The 15,356-nt window shown below is 38.0% G+C and overlaps 1 protein-coding gene across 5 annotated transcripts in view; it reads left to right on the forward strand.

Annotated features, from left to right (window-relative positions):
- The window catches only part of PDE8A (phosphodiesterase 8A), a 141,602-nt gene that overhangs the window by 102,913 nt on the left and 23,333 nt on the right, over positions 1-15,356 (forward strand). For 4 of the 5 annotated variants that reach the window (XM_071568127.1, XM_071568128.1, XM_071568124.1 and 1 more), the window contains 7 exons: positions 4,115-4,171; positions 6,586-6,776; positions 7,928-7,984; positions 9,356-9,413; positions 10,824-10,912; positions 11,147-11,225; positions 12,758-12,895. In XM_071568127.1, coding sequence (XP_071424228.1) covers positions 4,115-4,171; positions 6,586-6,776; positions 7,928-7,984; positions 9,356-9,413; positions 10,824-10,912; positions 11,147-11,225; positions 12,758-12,895 — 669 coding nt within the window. Of the gene's footprint in view, positions 1-3,039; positions 3,133-4,114; positions 4,172-6,585; positions 6,777-7,927; positions 7,985-9,355; positions 9,414-10,823; positions 10,913-11,146; positions 11,226-12,757; positions 12,896-15,356 lie in introns of those variants that run through there. The other variant, XM_071568129.1, reaches the window with a different exon arrangement.

Raw genomic sequence — 15,356 nt, forward strand, 5'->3', positions numbered from 1 at the left:
CAGTGATGTTCAGTGTCTGGCAGGAAGTGCATGGGAAATCGGAAGCTAAGTCTTAAATGATCTACTTAGGTATATCTCCACAGAGAAAGAAATAGGTAAACGACCATGGTTTGGATTAGTGTTCACACATTTCAGTAAGTGATAAAGGTTATTATAATCAAATTAAAATGTGAATTGTGAAAACCTGATCCTGAATATGAAGACTTTATTGTCCAGAAATGTGAGCAACATCAAATCACAAAGGCCCTCTCTGCTAAGACAGAGGCACACTCTGATATCACCTGGGTGGACAAGATGATGGCCCTTGTCATGCCAGTTTATAGGGAGTGGGTTATTTCTCAACTTTCAGCATCCTGGAGGATTTGGCTAAGGTTTCTGGCAAAGTGTATTATCATGCAAAATTCAAATTTCTTCAGGCAATAGAACCTCAAACAATTAAAGTTTAAGGTATTGTATAAATATATGAGTTCATTTGGGCTTTCATTTTCTGAGGTGATGAATCTGTGCTTAAGATGGCAGGTTTAGAGAAAGCATATTTTTTTCCTTTGTAAAATGAATCTGTTTTCCTTTGAATTATCAAAATTCAGTTTATGCTAACAGTTCTATATCTCCCAGCATATCTTATTCATGTCAAATCTTATTGTGGTAAGTCAACTCATGCAGATTCATATAATGTACCTAGTATATGTAGAAAATGTAAGTATGTATGTTACAATTAGATAAGAATTTTTGGTGATGCCTTAAAATATTGATCTGAGTAAAATGATGAATTTGGCTGACTGTTGTCCATTAAAACCAGCAATGAAGTCATATGTCTAATCATTGTAGTTATCTGTGCCATATATTGTAGTGAGTCAGAGCCTTGAGGTTGAAGTCATTATTTGAAGTGGCAATTACTTAGTGTTACACTGCTGACAGAAATTCTCTGCTGAGAGCTGAGTGCTCGTATGAGCCCTACAGCAGCAACTTCCATCTGCAATCCATTCAGCAAAAGTTTATGTCACCTCTTTGTTCAAGTCAGTTGGAGGAAAAATAAGCTGTCCATTTCCTCCTGCAAATGCTAACCTGGGGAAGGCGAGAAGAGCAGCAGCAGCAGAAGTGCTCTCAGCTGCCCTTTGCGGGGGGTAGTAGCAGGAGGCCAAGGCTGTGCACAGTGATTACACGCCCAGAGGAAGAGTCACTCCTGTCAGCTCCATCTGTGGCAGAAGAGAAGTGATGGAGCAGTTGTGGATTTTAGACAAGGTTCCTCAGGATGCCAGCAGCTCTCTGGCAGCCCTTCTTAGTGGGTGGTGCTGCAGCTGAGGGCTACCTTGGGCTGTGCATGCTTTAAAACATCCCACAAAAATGTCATCAGAGAAGTGTCTTAAGAAAATCAGCCTCCAGACAGAATGTGTTTGCCTCTCCAAGCAGGAGTATTGTGTGGAATTTAATAGCCAAAGGATTTTCTGGGAGCTGAGTCTGCCCACATTTTTAGGGGTTTGCTCTCCTCTCCAACTGGTCATGGTAAGAGACATACTGGAGAAAAGCAAGATATGAGACTCTAGCAAACAGGGGACCTGTGGGCTGCTGTGATGTGTGCCACATGCCAGTTAGGCAGTTTATTGCCGTAGGAAGCATGTGAATCAAACTGGCTTTACATCCACTCTTTATTCCTTTCTCCATTTATTAATTGAGAAAGTTCATTTAAAGTTTTCTAGTTGTGGGAAGGAAAAAACCCCAACTCAACAGTGATGAACAGACCATTCCCGTAGGTTCTGTTCTGGCAAAATACGAAGAATGATTCATAGCAAAAAGTGCTTTACCAAGTTATATTAGGTCACCATTGAGTTTGTTATACTTTAATCACATCAGTCACAGTTGTTTGGATCTGTGTTTTTAAAGCTTGTTTTTATTTACCAAACATTTTTTCGCTTTTCTCAAGACACTGGAAACACAAACTGTTTCTATCAGCAGCTTCAATGTTTGCAACTTGGCTGCTACAACACAGAGATCATTTCTGGCAAGTGTGGAACTGCTCCCAGCAGTCCGTAGGCGCCCTCCCTGCTGACAGCTGTCAATCACATGTGGCTGATGCCATTGCCCTGGGATGGTTCTTGCTTTGTGCCAGGGCCAGGCCTGGTTCCATGGGATGGAAACTACAGTGTTCAAATAAGACCAGCAAATTTGAGGGGAAATAAGTGCTCCCAGCAGTAGTTCAGCAGGTCAGAGGATGTAGAATGGCTGCAATTGCTGTGTGGAAGCATTTGAAGTACGACGGTCACATATACTGTATTTAGGTTTGCATCAGCAGCTCTTTGGCAGCGGACGCAGCTCTATCACAGTCAATTCCAGGAACCTATGACTAGTTCTACCTCTGTCTTCTCATACACTTTCTTACCAATCTGTGCCTGCCTGGAATGCTGTCACATGTGTACGTCATGTCTGCCAATCTGAAAATGTACTTGGGCTTTTGTTTTTCAACTAGGAAAGAAATTTCAAGGAAGAAGTAGAAAAAAGTCTGGGTGAATAAAGATGTGTTTGTGCAGTTACTATACATGTGAACTTTGGCTGGTTTGCTTTGATAAAAGCTTGTAGCACTGGAGATATTTTTAGAGCTCATTTAGTTCACCAATAGTTGAGAGTTTCTGCTAATCCTTGCTGAAGCCTTGATTTTTGACACAATACTTAATTACCATATTACTTCTCAGTGCTACCAGCAGCATACAAAAAGTTGAAATGATTAATCAAGTTATTTAACAGATTTCAACAGGATTAAGAATTAACTGGATTTCACCAAAATTTTCCAGCTGAGATGCAGACCAGGGTTTTTCTTCTACTCAGGACATCAAGTTAATGTGTAACAAGACAGTTTATCTCATTTGAGCAGTTCTTGTGACTTGAGCTTAAATGGTGCATAGACAGGTGTTTTCAGTGCTGCAACAGCCACAGATTTCTGACAGAAAAGAGCGTTTCAGATTCAGTCCTTTAAATGCTTTGTTGACTATTCATTCACAAACATTTTAAAAGAAAGAAGCCTCTGAGAAAAAAGACATTTCCTACTCCATAGACATTCTGCCTCTGTGTCCTTCAGGCACTTCTGCTGATCTTACCCATTCAGGACGAGTAGTTACTACTGTCAGTGCTACAAAACCGGTAACTGCTGCAGAGAGCTGGATTCCCTCCTGCTGTGTGCATTATCAGCAAAAGTATTTGTTGTTCTCTAGTGCAGGTTTTGAATAATTGGATGATGGGCCACAAGGGAGAATAAAGCAGCTTGAGTTTTTCAAGAGAGATTTTTTTTGTCTCAAAATTAGAAAAAAAAAAAAAAGACTGGAGAGTATTTAAATGAATGTGATCTGACCAGAACAACTGAGTAAATGTGAAACTCTTCCACATAATTTAAACATCAGCTCTTAAAGGCTCTCTTAAACAAGACATGCAAACACCTGTTCCTGGCATTTTTACTGGTACTAGGTTGCCATTTTTCCTTGACTCATGTTTCTTGCTTATTTAATGTTGCAGTGATGACTTCCAAGTTGATAAATAAATAAAATCACACATGAGAGACTCTGAGGGCTGAGCAATGGAGCAGTAAGGTCATAGAAAGAATGGGCCATGCAATTCTAAAAGATTTTTCTGTTGGATGTGCTGTTGATTCTTTAAAATTACTTAATGAAAAAATTCCAGGCTGCAAAGCAATAAAGCTGCTGTTTAAGTGTACTTTTAATTTTGGAAAAGAACAATGTAAGAAGTGCCACCTTTGTGCTCAACAGCTCTTTTTTTTTTTTTCCCTTTGAATCCAGAGCTGTTTTCCACTTACTGCATTGTCTCAAATTATTGTCTTCTACTTTTTTACTCCAGTTACTTTTAGAGAGTCTATGTGATTCCAAGGACCGTTGATTGAAGTGTTTCCTGTTTTGAATTGGGAACACTGACTAGCTTGTTGATTTCTGTTAATGCAGCTTAGCATATAAATATAAAAAGCAGAATAAGACTCCCATGAAGAAGCAGCATCATAGTAATCACAAGATATCCCTGAGACAGTAGTAGATAAGAAGTGTCTTCTCTAACAGAGATAATTTTTCTTCTTCCTTAGGTGTAATGCATTAATAAGATCCCTTCTTATTTCTTCTAGGCACCAGTAACAGATGTGCAGTTTGGCCCTATGAGACTTCATCAAGATCAACTTCAGGTAACACAGCAGTTCAAACTGAAGTCTTGATTTCTTAAATATACAAGATGTTAGCTTAAAATTTGTGAGTGAATTTTTTTAGGGTATAGAGATCCTTGCAGAGCTTTTTTATCAAGTCATAATGTGCACTTAACAGACTTTTATCTTGACATTCTATGTGATATCCTAAAAATCCTACCTATTCTCCAACTATCTCTTGGCTCATAAAAATAGAGCTATCTATTCTTTGCTATCAGTTAGCTTGTAATCAATTTAGTGAGTGCCTCATTTTGTATTTTTCTTGATCAAAATCTTATCAAACCGATAATCCAGATATCCTGTGAGGGCCTATTATACCACCATTATTGCTACCATCAACCAAACTTGCAATATTATTACAGAAGATATGAAGTGAGCTTGGCAAAATATGGGGGTTTTGATAGTCACTGCTGATGGGCATTAATTAATCCTCCTTTGTCTCTTTATTGATAAAGGGTTTATGTCAGTTGACCCCTGATTTTGTCTGGAATGGGTATGAGGTTTGCTTATTGACTCCTTTGAACTTCCTTTGAAAATTCTCCCATATCCCAAGGCATACTGAACCATTTAATCATACAACATACTCCTCTGTCAGTAATTAGAAAACTTCTCAGTGAAAGCAATCTGAACCTAACAATGTGAAAATACCTGTCTTGAAGACCTGCAGTTCAACATCTTCCTGAGCTGTTTTCAGAACTAACTGTAATGTTATCAAATATCAGATTTTAGGGCATCCTTATCCAGCTGTTCCCCAAGTACAAGTCAGAAACATTCATTGAATATTTCTGCCTCCTGTATTGTTATTAATGATTTTATCACTTTTATCCAGTCATAGGCCACTCTGAAAAGCTGCTGATTTATCCTGGTAATATAGCTGGCAGGTATGAGGGAAGGAGCAGTTGGGCAACATCACATTTGGGCATCATCACATTTGTGCCAGAGTCAAACATACTGATCTACTGACTTTCTGTGCTATTGCTGAAAATCATTCTTCCCTTCTTAAGAAGTGTTATAAATTAACTTCACTAAATATAACACAAACCATGACATGTTTTTGCAGTTTTGCATGTTGTTGTAAAAGGAACCTGAACTGAAGGAGTACAAAGTCCTTTAGTCTTAAAAAAATACGCAGAACATGGAAATGTTCAGATTTACTGGTAGGCTTTTCACCAACCTGCTCCAAAGTATAATTGGCACTGGAGTTCCTAAAATCATCTAGCAGATAAACAGCAGTGGGACGTGATGCAAGTTACACATGCTCCACATTATTGTCTGACCAAAGCATATATCTAAGTGTGGTTTGATTAAATTACTGAAAGATTGGTGTCTTGGGGCAATAGACCAAATGCTTGTTCAGTTATCCATCTTTCCTGAAAGGCTGCATATACTGAGTGATCCCCCAAAACAACGCACCACAGATCTACAGTCTACCACGCTGTGTTCTTTCCAGCAAAAGAAGTTTTTAACTGCAAAACATTATCCTGATGCAAAGCACAGTCACATCAGTAGGAGTCCTTAGCAGACTTGATGTTTGTCTTTTGTACTGTTTTAACTCATAGAATTTGAAATGCATTTTAAAGGAATTGGTCCTTATCATACTTTTAGTATATAGGTATCTTACTGATTTAAAAAAGGCTCAGAGATTAGTTACTGGCAATTACACAGCGAGTTAGGACAGAACAAATACTGACTCATAGATCTAACTCCAGTTCTGGATTTTAACTTTGGTAATCTCCTTCTGTGATATAAATCCCATGGCAAGCTTTGTGGAGAAGTCACACGGGGACATACTCCATATATAGAGGTACTTCTTATGCTTTCCATCTGGCTTGAGTTCATTTTGACCAGCCTGTCTGTAATTTCCAGAAATCCCACAGAGTGGGAAGCATTTTAGGGAAGTAGGATGGAAAGCACATTTATCATCATGCCATTGAAGCACCATTGAGTACTGATTCACACAGGAGAAACCATGGCTTTCTTTTTCCTTTTCTAGAATATAATACAAGAAAAGTAATACCCAAGAGAATGGTTGCATGTGAGACAGTTTCAGTGAAGTGGACTGGCTGTTAGTTCATGTACACTGTCTGAAACGCTGGAACCTGGTCTCAGCTGGTTGCCTAAGCTCTCTTTGTAGATAATGACAAGAGAGACACTTCCCAAACTTGTTCTTCCCATGTGGATACATGTGGTTCTGGCAGGCTGTTCTATCCACCTGAAACACCTTTCTATACAAACAATTATAAAAAAGCAGTGGTCTGTAGAAAGCAATTCTGTTAAAAGCAATTGAATAAGCCTTGGGAGCAGCATTAAAAAACATGTTAAGAATAGGCAAAAGTCACAGGATCTGAGGTATATGTGAGATTTGTTTGTAATTTCACTGTTTGTCTTTGACTCAGGTACTTTTAGTGTTTGCTGAGGAAGACGAGCAGAGCAATGGGTTCCGCTGGGCGTGTGAGAAAGCTGGATTTCGATGTAACATGGCCAGGACTCCTCAGTCCGCACTAGAATGTTTTCTAGATAAACACCACGACATCATCATTATTGACCATAGACATTCCAGATACTTTGATGCAGAAGCATTGTGCAGGTAAGCACCCTTTCAGTGTAATTAATGCTTAACAATATACTTAACATCAAAGTTTTTTGCTTTATATGACCTTTTTATAAACTATTGATTATTGATATACTTTTTTGACAGATGTGCACTGACAGCATCAAATAATGTTGCCTCAGTGCTTTACATCTGATAGCAGCAGCATTTTTGGTTGTGTGCTGGGGTGTCTGAAGCTTAATCTGGCTTGGAGCTATAGGATACAAATTTCTTGCCATGGTGAACACTTGGGGTTTTTTTTGGTTTTCTCTTTGATTTGTGTTTTTTTTTTCTTCAAATACCTGGTTCCTTGTTTGCACACTAAATCAAATGTGAAGATAGCAGGTGTCAGCAAGCAATTCAATTAATACATTCACTGTATTAATGTTCTAATTTTTCTGCAATGTTACTTGCTGTTGAGTAACCCCACATGCAAACAGGCAACGTTTGGTGTGCATGTTTCCATATCTACAATATTTGAACAAGTGTTACGAAAAGCAAAGTTGCAAGCTGGTTCCAGAAGCACTTTTAGAAACTGCTGTGAAAAAAGGAGAAAAGGATTTGCCTTTTTGGGTCCCTCCACAGAGACTTGACAGGCAGCAGTGCCTTGCTTCAGTGCCTTTCCAGTGGAATATCCCTTGGGAATGTGTCTAGACTTAGTAACAGTCTGTGGGGTGGGGGTGGCAGGGTCCGGGTGTGAACTGGGTGAGTGTGTGGGGGGCACTGGGACAAAGGCTCTTCTTGCGAAACTGAGGGAACTAGCCAAGATCTTTGTCAGGCAAAGACCAGGTATCAGCACTGTTCCCCTTCTTCCATGTTTACCATTCTGCCCCAGAATAAAGTAAAATGAGCCTTAAATGAGTGAGGCCAAGTCCTTCAAACAAGTCCATTTTGGCTGTTTCAGAGAGGAGAATTTTTGCTCTTCCTCCACTGAGAGTATTTGAATCTCAGAATAATCTATGTTCTTGGAGTCTCAGATATTGCTGAATTTATTCTCCTTTCTTAGCAGCAGGCTCAGGGTTTCATATTTGTTTTGTTATTAAATTACTTGAGATATTTTAAGAAAAGTATTGTGTGAATATTCTGTAAAGTCATGTTTTCTGAAATGTGAACTCAAAAAAATTTTAAATCATTTGCTTTTTTTAAAGGTCTATCAGAACAACGAAAGCCTCAGAAAATACAGTCATTATTTGTGTAGTACAAAGGTAAATAATCATATCTTTACTTTCAGATGTGATCAAAAATGTGAATCTTACAATTTTAAAAGTAAATACTACATTAAAAAACTTGAATTAGAAATTCTTGCTATGCTAGTAATAACTGGATACATCACAGAGAGTTTTCACCATCTTTGACCACAGGATTGGGACAGGATTTTTTTTTAATTTCTGTTTTTTACTAAAGAGATCTCACTTTGAGTCTTGTTTTGGGGGGATGAGGGGGTGGGGGCGTGATCGCTGCAGGCTTTCAGAATATGTTTCAACCAACTTCGGCAACATCCTGTACCAAATTTTCTCACAGATCTGTATTTTGAACCTTTCTTGATTTGCCTTCCAGTATGATTAATCTCAGCACAAACGGGAGATCTCCTAAGTTGTGAAAAAAGATACTCAACTATTTGATCAGTACAAAGCATCATCTGACCACAAAAGTTTTAAATATATTGTGATACCTTAGTAAAGTACTACATACACTTTTTCCCTCCTTCTTCTCTGGAAACATTACTTACATATCATAAAACAATGTAAAAGTAAAAAAAAAATCAGTATATTTAATCTGAAATGAAATAACTGGAAGATAATTTCCTCAAAGTAGTTTTGAGATTGGCTATTTCTCAGAAAACATTAGTTCTGAAAACTAATTATGAGGTGTTGAAATTCCCCATTAAAAATATACCACCATCTCCAGCAAACAAAAGACCATAACTAAACATTTCAAGATCCAAAACTTCATGCATAAATAAAAGCTATTGTGCCATCTCCTAAATCTGACCAGCCTGACTCTGCTCATTTACAGAAACTTAACACAATGGCTTTTCTTACAGATTGCGTCCATAAACTCATTAGTATAGCCGAGTTTTTCAGATTCTTCATTTAGAAATGTCATCCCACTAGAAGGCACTGGGTTGGCAACAGTAGCAAATCAAGCCTCATTCAGACATCTTGAATTGCCCATCTAAGATTTGGTACACTCAGGCAAGTGATTTCTTAAAACTTTGGCTGTATAGACTTTCAAGTGCATCTCTGACTAAGGACAGCATAAACAAGAAAAAATCCAGTACCAAAAAAAATAGGAATAGTCCAACAGTCTTGTTCATTAGTTGGTTTCCTTGAAGAATTAGTTTTTTTGTGGTGTAAACAGTTCCTTACCTGCATAAAGGAAAACAATGTTTTGGCTTATCCATGCCAAAGCCGAAAGCTTATTAAGAAACACAAAAAGTATATTTTATTCCTAGATTCTGTAAGGATCTAGCAGTATTAACCTTGGTGTGACATCTGGGGTATGTCAATAGATTGTGAAATTTGGCCTCACCTGATTACAAAAATAATGTCTGACTTATTACCCTTTTTTCAAAGGCATACTGATCGTGAAGAGTCATCAATATTGCCCCTGATCTCTGCTGGCTTCACAAGGGTATGTATGTACAATACTCTAGTGGGTTGCTCTGATATTTCAAAATTTTCATGTAAAAACTCTCCAGGACTTTGGCTCAGTCTCTGTTTGTGTCAGTGATGCAACCTGTAGATCTTGTTCGTGCTGCTCATCCCTGTATGTCCCAGTGCTAAGTAGGTGGACGTTCTCAGGAATATAAGAAGTGATGCTGAGAATTTTCTACTTTATACATTTATTTCAGATTAAATATATGATGTTTTGCTTGCAAAGTTGATGTGAACAAAATTGAGTAGTAACTGTGGCAGAGCCAGAGAGCAGCTTGCAATGAGCAACAGAATGTGCTGTGGGAAATCTCTTCTATCAAATGCCAATTCACATCTGTAAACAGGCTTCAGACACTGTCAAATGCTATTATCTATTGTTTGGAGGCACCTGAAAAGTATTACATTGAATATGTTCCTTGACAACTATTCCAACTAGGCAGAAAAGATGCTTATTATTGTGTCAGTTCAGTGGATTCCTTATTGCATTCAGATGACAATGGAACAAAAATGGGCCTGATTTACAGTGTGATTCAGATATTTGGTTGCATGCTCACCAGATTTTTTGTTAGCCCATCGCATTCCATTTGCACCCCTCTGCTTATTTCTAGCAAGGTCCCAGTCCAGGGAATGCTAGAACCTGAAGGAAATGGTATATATGTGAACTGAGTCATTCTAGGGGGCACATAAGTAATTCATCACAGGTTCTGAATTATTTATGGTTTAGAGCCTTGGAGATGGGACTAATGGCAAAGCATGGAAAATCTTGCTTGGCACCATGATATGGTGGTTTACCTTTGATAATCAATCCTCTCTCCCAAACTATCCATGTCTGTGGCAGTTTAGCATGAGCAAAGATTTAACATTCAGACTCCTACCTGGTAAATATGAGAGGTTCTAAAAAAACATGAAAGATACTGAAGTCATTGCTATACAAGCCCCAGAATCAATAATTGTGTCCAATGGCAGGTATATTTGCCAGGAAATTTTGCTTTCTTCTCTGTAGAAAATTTGGGGTATTAGCAATTAGAAACTCAATCTCAATCTTTGATGACTTGAGACATAATTTTTTCACTGTTATTTTAAATAAGTAGCATGAAAGCTAACAGTACATTTTTAAAAAATATATTGATCCTGCTGAAAATCACACAGAATAAACAGATTGGTTGAACCTCATTGCCATGAGGATCTGTCTGTCACCTTTTCAAAATGCAGTAACTTGAAAAGCTTTACTAGTCCCAAAAAATAATCTTCTCATGTTGCTTGTGTCACAGCATGTTCATTTTTGGCCTTTTTTCCGGGTTCTTTATCAAGCAAAAAAACCCAGAGCTTCCTACCCTTGAATACAGAAATGTGTATTAATTAAATATTTCTAACCTTTTATTTGCAGAGATATATAGAAAATTCTAGTAGAATGGCCTGTTACAATGAGTTGATTCAGCTGGAATTTGGACAGGTGCAGGCACAATTCAAACTAAGGTAATTTTACCAAAAACATTATCAACAAAAAAGTTTCAGTTTAGCCACATCCTTAACAGAGTATTTATTTTAATGTATGGTAGTTAATTATGGAATGGCAGTTAGCTGAAGAAAAGACATTGATTGTCAAAGTACAAGATTATTCAGTATGGAGTTGTAATACTGTATTGTCATATATAAGAAGACTTAAGAGGATAAAATTTTATCAGATGCCTTTTTGTTTTTTGTCTCCAGGGCATGTAATTCATTATTTACAGCATTAGAGAAAAGCCAAGAAGCCATTGAGATCACAAGTGAAGACCATGTAATACAGGTTTGTTCCAGCTATAATTCAGAAAATTGCTCTATATTTTATTTCATCCATGATTATACTTACTCTTTCTTACAGCACAAGAATCTAATCTAACTTAATGGTTCTAAAAGATTGAAATGAGTTTAGCTGTAGAGTAGAATTTTCTCCATTTGCAGTATCTTGCATAAATCAAGTCAGTTTTAAAGGAGATTGTTGTTTCTGAATGAATAAAGATTTACTGTCTTGGGTTGTTTTTTTTTTAAATTTATTCTTTTATATCAAGAATTAATGCAGCCACTGGCTTGTATGGATTCTTTTCCAAAAATATTAGATGTTAGTTTGTTGCTCTTGAAAATCTAATGGATATTCTATTTAAATAATTGTACACCTTTTTTTTCTTCTAAAATCTGATACTGTTTGATGATTCAGAATTCTTGGGCCAACTGTTTTTGAATGTAATGCTCTCTTAGAAATTTCTTTATAATAGGGAAAAGAAATCGTGCTTAGGTTTGCAGTTCTGCAAACCATCGTTTTTCTGAAGGAGTTAGCTCCATCCCTGGCTGTGAAGCAGCGAGGAGAGATTCTATTATCAGTAAAGAGCTTCAGTCTAAGCCTCTGGGAATTACAATATGCATTTAAACTATACCTTCTTGACCCAAATCTCAACACTGGCAATTTCAATGGAGGATGTGCCTTCTTCATTGCTTTTACAAAAATAACAGAACACATCCTGAAGTTGTTTTAAATAGTTTTTTTTTTTCAGACCTCATTTTGTCCCTCTGCTGACAGTCCTAGAGTATGAGGGAACTGCCACGTGCAGGAGTCCTGGAGCTCCAGCGGGCAGGGCTTTCACACACGGAGGGGAACCTTTGGGAAGGAACCTTTAGGGGAACCGTTAGAAACAGAGGGCGTTTCTCTCATATTAAAACCCTGTAAGTTGTGAGACATTCAGGTGCTGTTTTGGCAGGCCATGTACCTGTGAGGGCTCAGTGCCAGCCTTCAGTTTTATTGGCAAGGGCCACAAACCTGCAAAACTGCAGTGAAACACAATCTTCTGTTCAGAGAGAAAGTGCTTTATGAAATTCCACTTCTTCCAGTCTGCTTGGCTGCACTTTGCCAGGACAGAGGAATAGTGATGGTTCGCCCTTAAATAGAATAGGATGATGAACTTGCCAGTAGATAAGATTAATATTTCTATGGTATCCCACCATCAAATTTGTGATTTTTAGGAACACTGAGGTAAGTTTGAGGTTTAATGGGTGGAGAACTGACAGAGCCAATTTTTGAGGAATTATGCTGTCTGTCTAAACTCTGTGGATATGTAATACTCAGTTGTTTCCATAATATACCTCTCTTTGCTCACATGCACACACTCTCCACAATGATTCTAGCATGGACATTCCTGTTTTGCTTCACAAAGAAATAGTCAGGAGTAGTACATGCAGAGATTTATTTCAGGCTGGAAAAGAGATCCCATGGTTTAGCAAACAAAAAGGAGAATTCTTTTGTGCTTTAAGTATACTGTTGAATGGGTATCTGTTTTTGTTTCACAGTACGTCAATCCTGCTTTTGAAACAATGATGGGCTATCAAATAGGTGAACTGATAGAAAAGGAATTAACAGAAGTGCCTATAAATGAAAAAAAAGCTGACTTCCTAGATACTATTAATTCCTGCATAAAGATAGGAAAGGTGAGTAATGGCATTGTATCACTTATTATTTGCTACCTGTAAAAGTTATTGTAGTCCAGGGATGATACATATTGTGACTTGCAGCTTCACTGATAAGGAGAATTTGCAACTTTTTTATTCAAAACCAGAACAGGAAGTAAAAAATGTTCACTTTTAAGGGCTTCTTTCTCTTTTCTTGCTTGGAAGAAGTACTTGCTTTGTGAAAATAAGTGACTTGCTGAGTTTCTTTATCATTTATGCTGTTTGTAGCGAATGGTGTGAGAGTACCAAAGAGAAATGAGATGTATGCACATGTTATCCAGTGCTATGTAAATGAGAAAATACCATACTGAAGTAGTTCAGCATGAAATATGGAAGTTGATTTGCAAGTTCAGAATGTAAAAACGTTGAAGACATTTGCAATATCACTTGAGAGTGATAGGCAGCGTCAGCTGCCAGCTGCCAACGTGTTTTATTATCTAGTGACATGGGATTTCCATTAGAAATGCTCATTTCACCAATGGTAGTTAGTGCATGAACTGGCTTCAAGGAAGGTCATTACAGAAAGATGTTACTGTTTGCCTGGTAGCTCCATGATGTTCCTTTGGGACTGTTGTGGCTGTAGCTGAGGGCCTATCCAGGAGCTCCCATCTGCATTTTGACAATGAGGTGGAAATTGTTCTGATTTCATTGAACATGTCATAGTACCATATAGGAAGAAAATCATGGAGAATACACAAATAGGTTTGGGAGCTGGTGTGTTTGATGGTACATCACAGCCTACACTCAGACCTGAGTCAGGACAGCTGGCTTGGTCATGGGAGGGGCAAGCAACACGTTCTTGGCGCAGAGCAGGGAGATGCTGAAGTGAATCATGGCCCTCTGTGCATCTAGACAGGGATGCAGAGTTGTGGTGAGTCATACCCTATAAATCCAGGCACTGACACAAGCACTCAGAGCCAAAGCTGTGCTCTGGCTGGGGGCAGATCCCACGTGCATTTCAATGAGAATGTGTTGCCCATTTCTACAGGTATTGGCCCGTTGGAAGAGATCCAAGGGACAGACAATAGCTTGCATTCTGGTGCTTCACAATTCTGTTGCCTGACCAAAATTATCTCAGTAAATGAGTGTAATGCAAAACTGATGTTAGGAGGGAGTATTTATTGAGTTTATAATTCAAATACATTGGATGTGTCAGGCTTTAAATCCACACCATCAATTCTCAAGATATGAAGTGATAAAATTTTGAATATTTTAATGGGTTGATAAAAATGTCATTAATACCAGAAATGTGTTTTACTCTATGAATGACAGAAATCTAGCCCTAATCCACCTCTTTCCTTGCAATTATTTTACTCCTGACTCTACGACTTCAGGGGTGGAGGCTAATGAAATACTACCTATTTGAACCTATGTGTCTGGAACAGTTTAAGCTGTTTCAGGTGGGTATATTCTGCTTACAGGGAGTTTGTGTTTCCCTTTGGAACACTTTATAGTATGTAATCTGTGTGACCTTACAGTTATATATTAATATAAAAATGAATTGCAAATTAAATTATTACAGGAAGTATTTGCAAGTAGAGGTTAATTGTGAGGACCAATCTTTGAAATACTTGAAGTTTTGAAATCATTTGTGTCAAGATATTACAGCATTTTCAGAGGTGCCTAACTTATCTGGATAACTCTGACATGGTCTGTGCATTGTTTTCAATGCATATTGAGAGGTAGGTTCAGCATAGCAAAAAAGCCAACTGTCTACAACTGTGATATTCTCCCGTCAACAGGTTTGGGTTCTCGCTTTCAAGCAGACGTGGTAATATAATAAGAAAAAAAATAGAAAACAAGGTTTTCTAATCCTTAGAAAAAAATGTGAGCTGCATAAAATCTACCTCTCATGTTTAAATGGAATTTAGGAAGGTGGACTCTTGCAGCATTTCCCCTCTTGCACTGAAAAACATAGCACTGTGAGCAAGTTCAGTATACCCAAAGAGAAGTTCATAGGCATGATACTAAAAATTTGCTAATTGCATGGTACACAGGGATTCTTGGGGCAGGATGTTGTTTCTCTTGTATCTCTGGCAGTTCATTTTTTGTTACTACAGCTGGCTGTAATTTACAGGAAGACAGTGTTACTGAAAGGCCTGTTCATCCGTCCATACTCGAGGAATTTAGGAAAAAAGTTGAGCTTTTTTCATTCTTCTGTTTCATAATTCAAATTGCATCCATTAAGATGAAATGTGCAATTCTGACTAGAATTGTTGCTGCCTGTAATCTCTGCAGTTTGACACAAAGCTCTTTATCTCAGTTTTGCTTTTTCTGAAGTGAGATGCATAGCTATTGATAAAGCAGACACGACATGTGATTCCTCTCTCTCCTTGGAAACTGTTTGCAAGATATCAGTCTGTGCAGGGTGGTTGGGAGAGCCATCACACTCTGTCATAAAGGTCTACTGCAATTGCTTCCTAACAGCCTCACTTTCTGG

The sequence above is a fragment of the Pithys albifrons genome, chromosome 13 (genome assembly GCF_047495875.1).
Source record: "Pithys albifrons albifrons isolate INPA30051 chromosome 13, PitAlb_v1, whole genome shotgun sequence".
Taxonomy (NCBI): domain Eukaryota; kingdom Metazoa; phylum Chordata; class Aves; order Passeriformes; family Thamnophilidae; genus Pithys; species Pithys albifrons.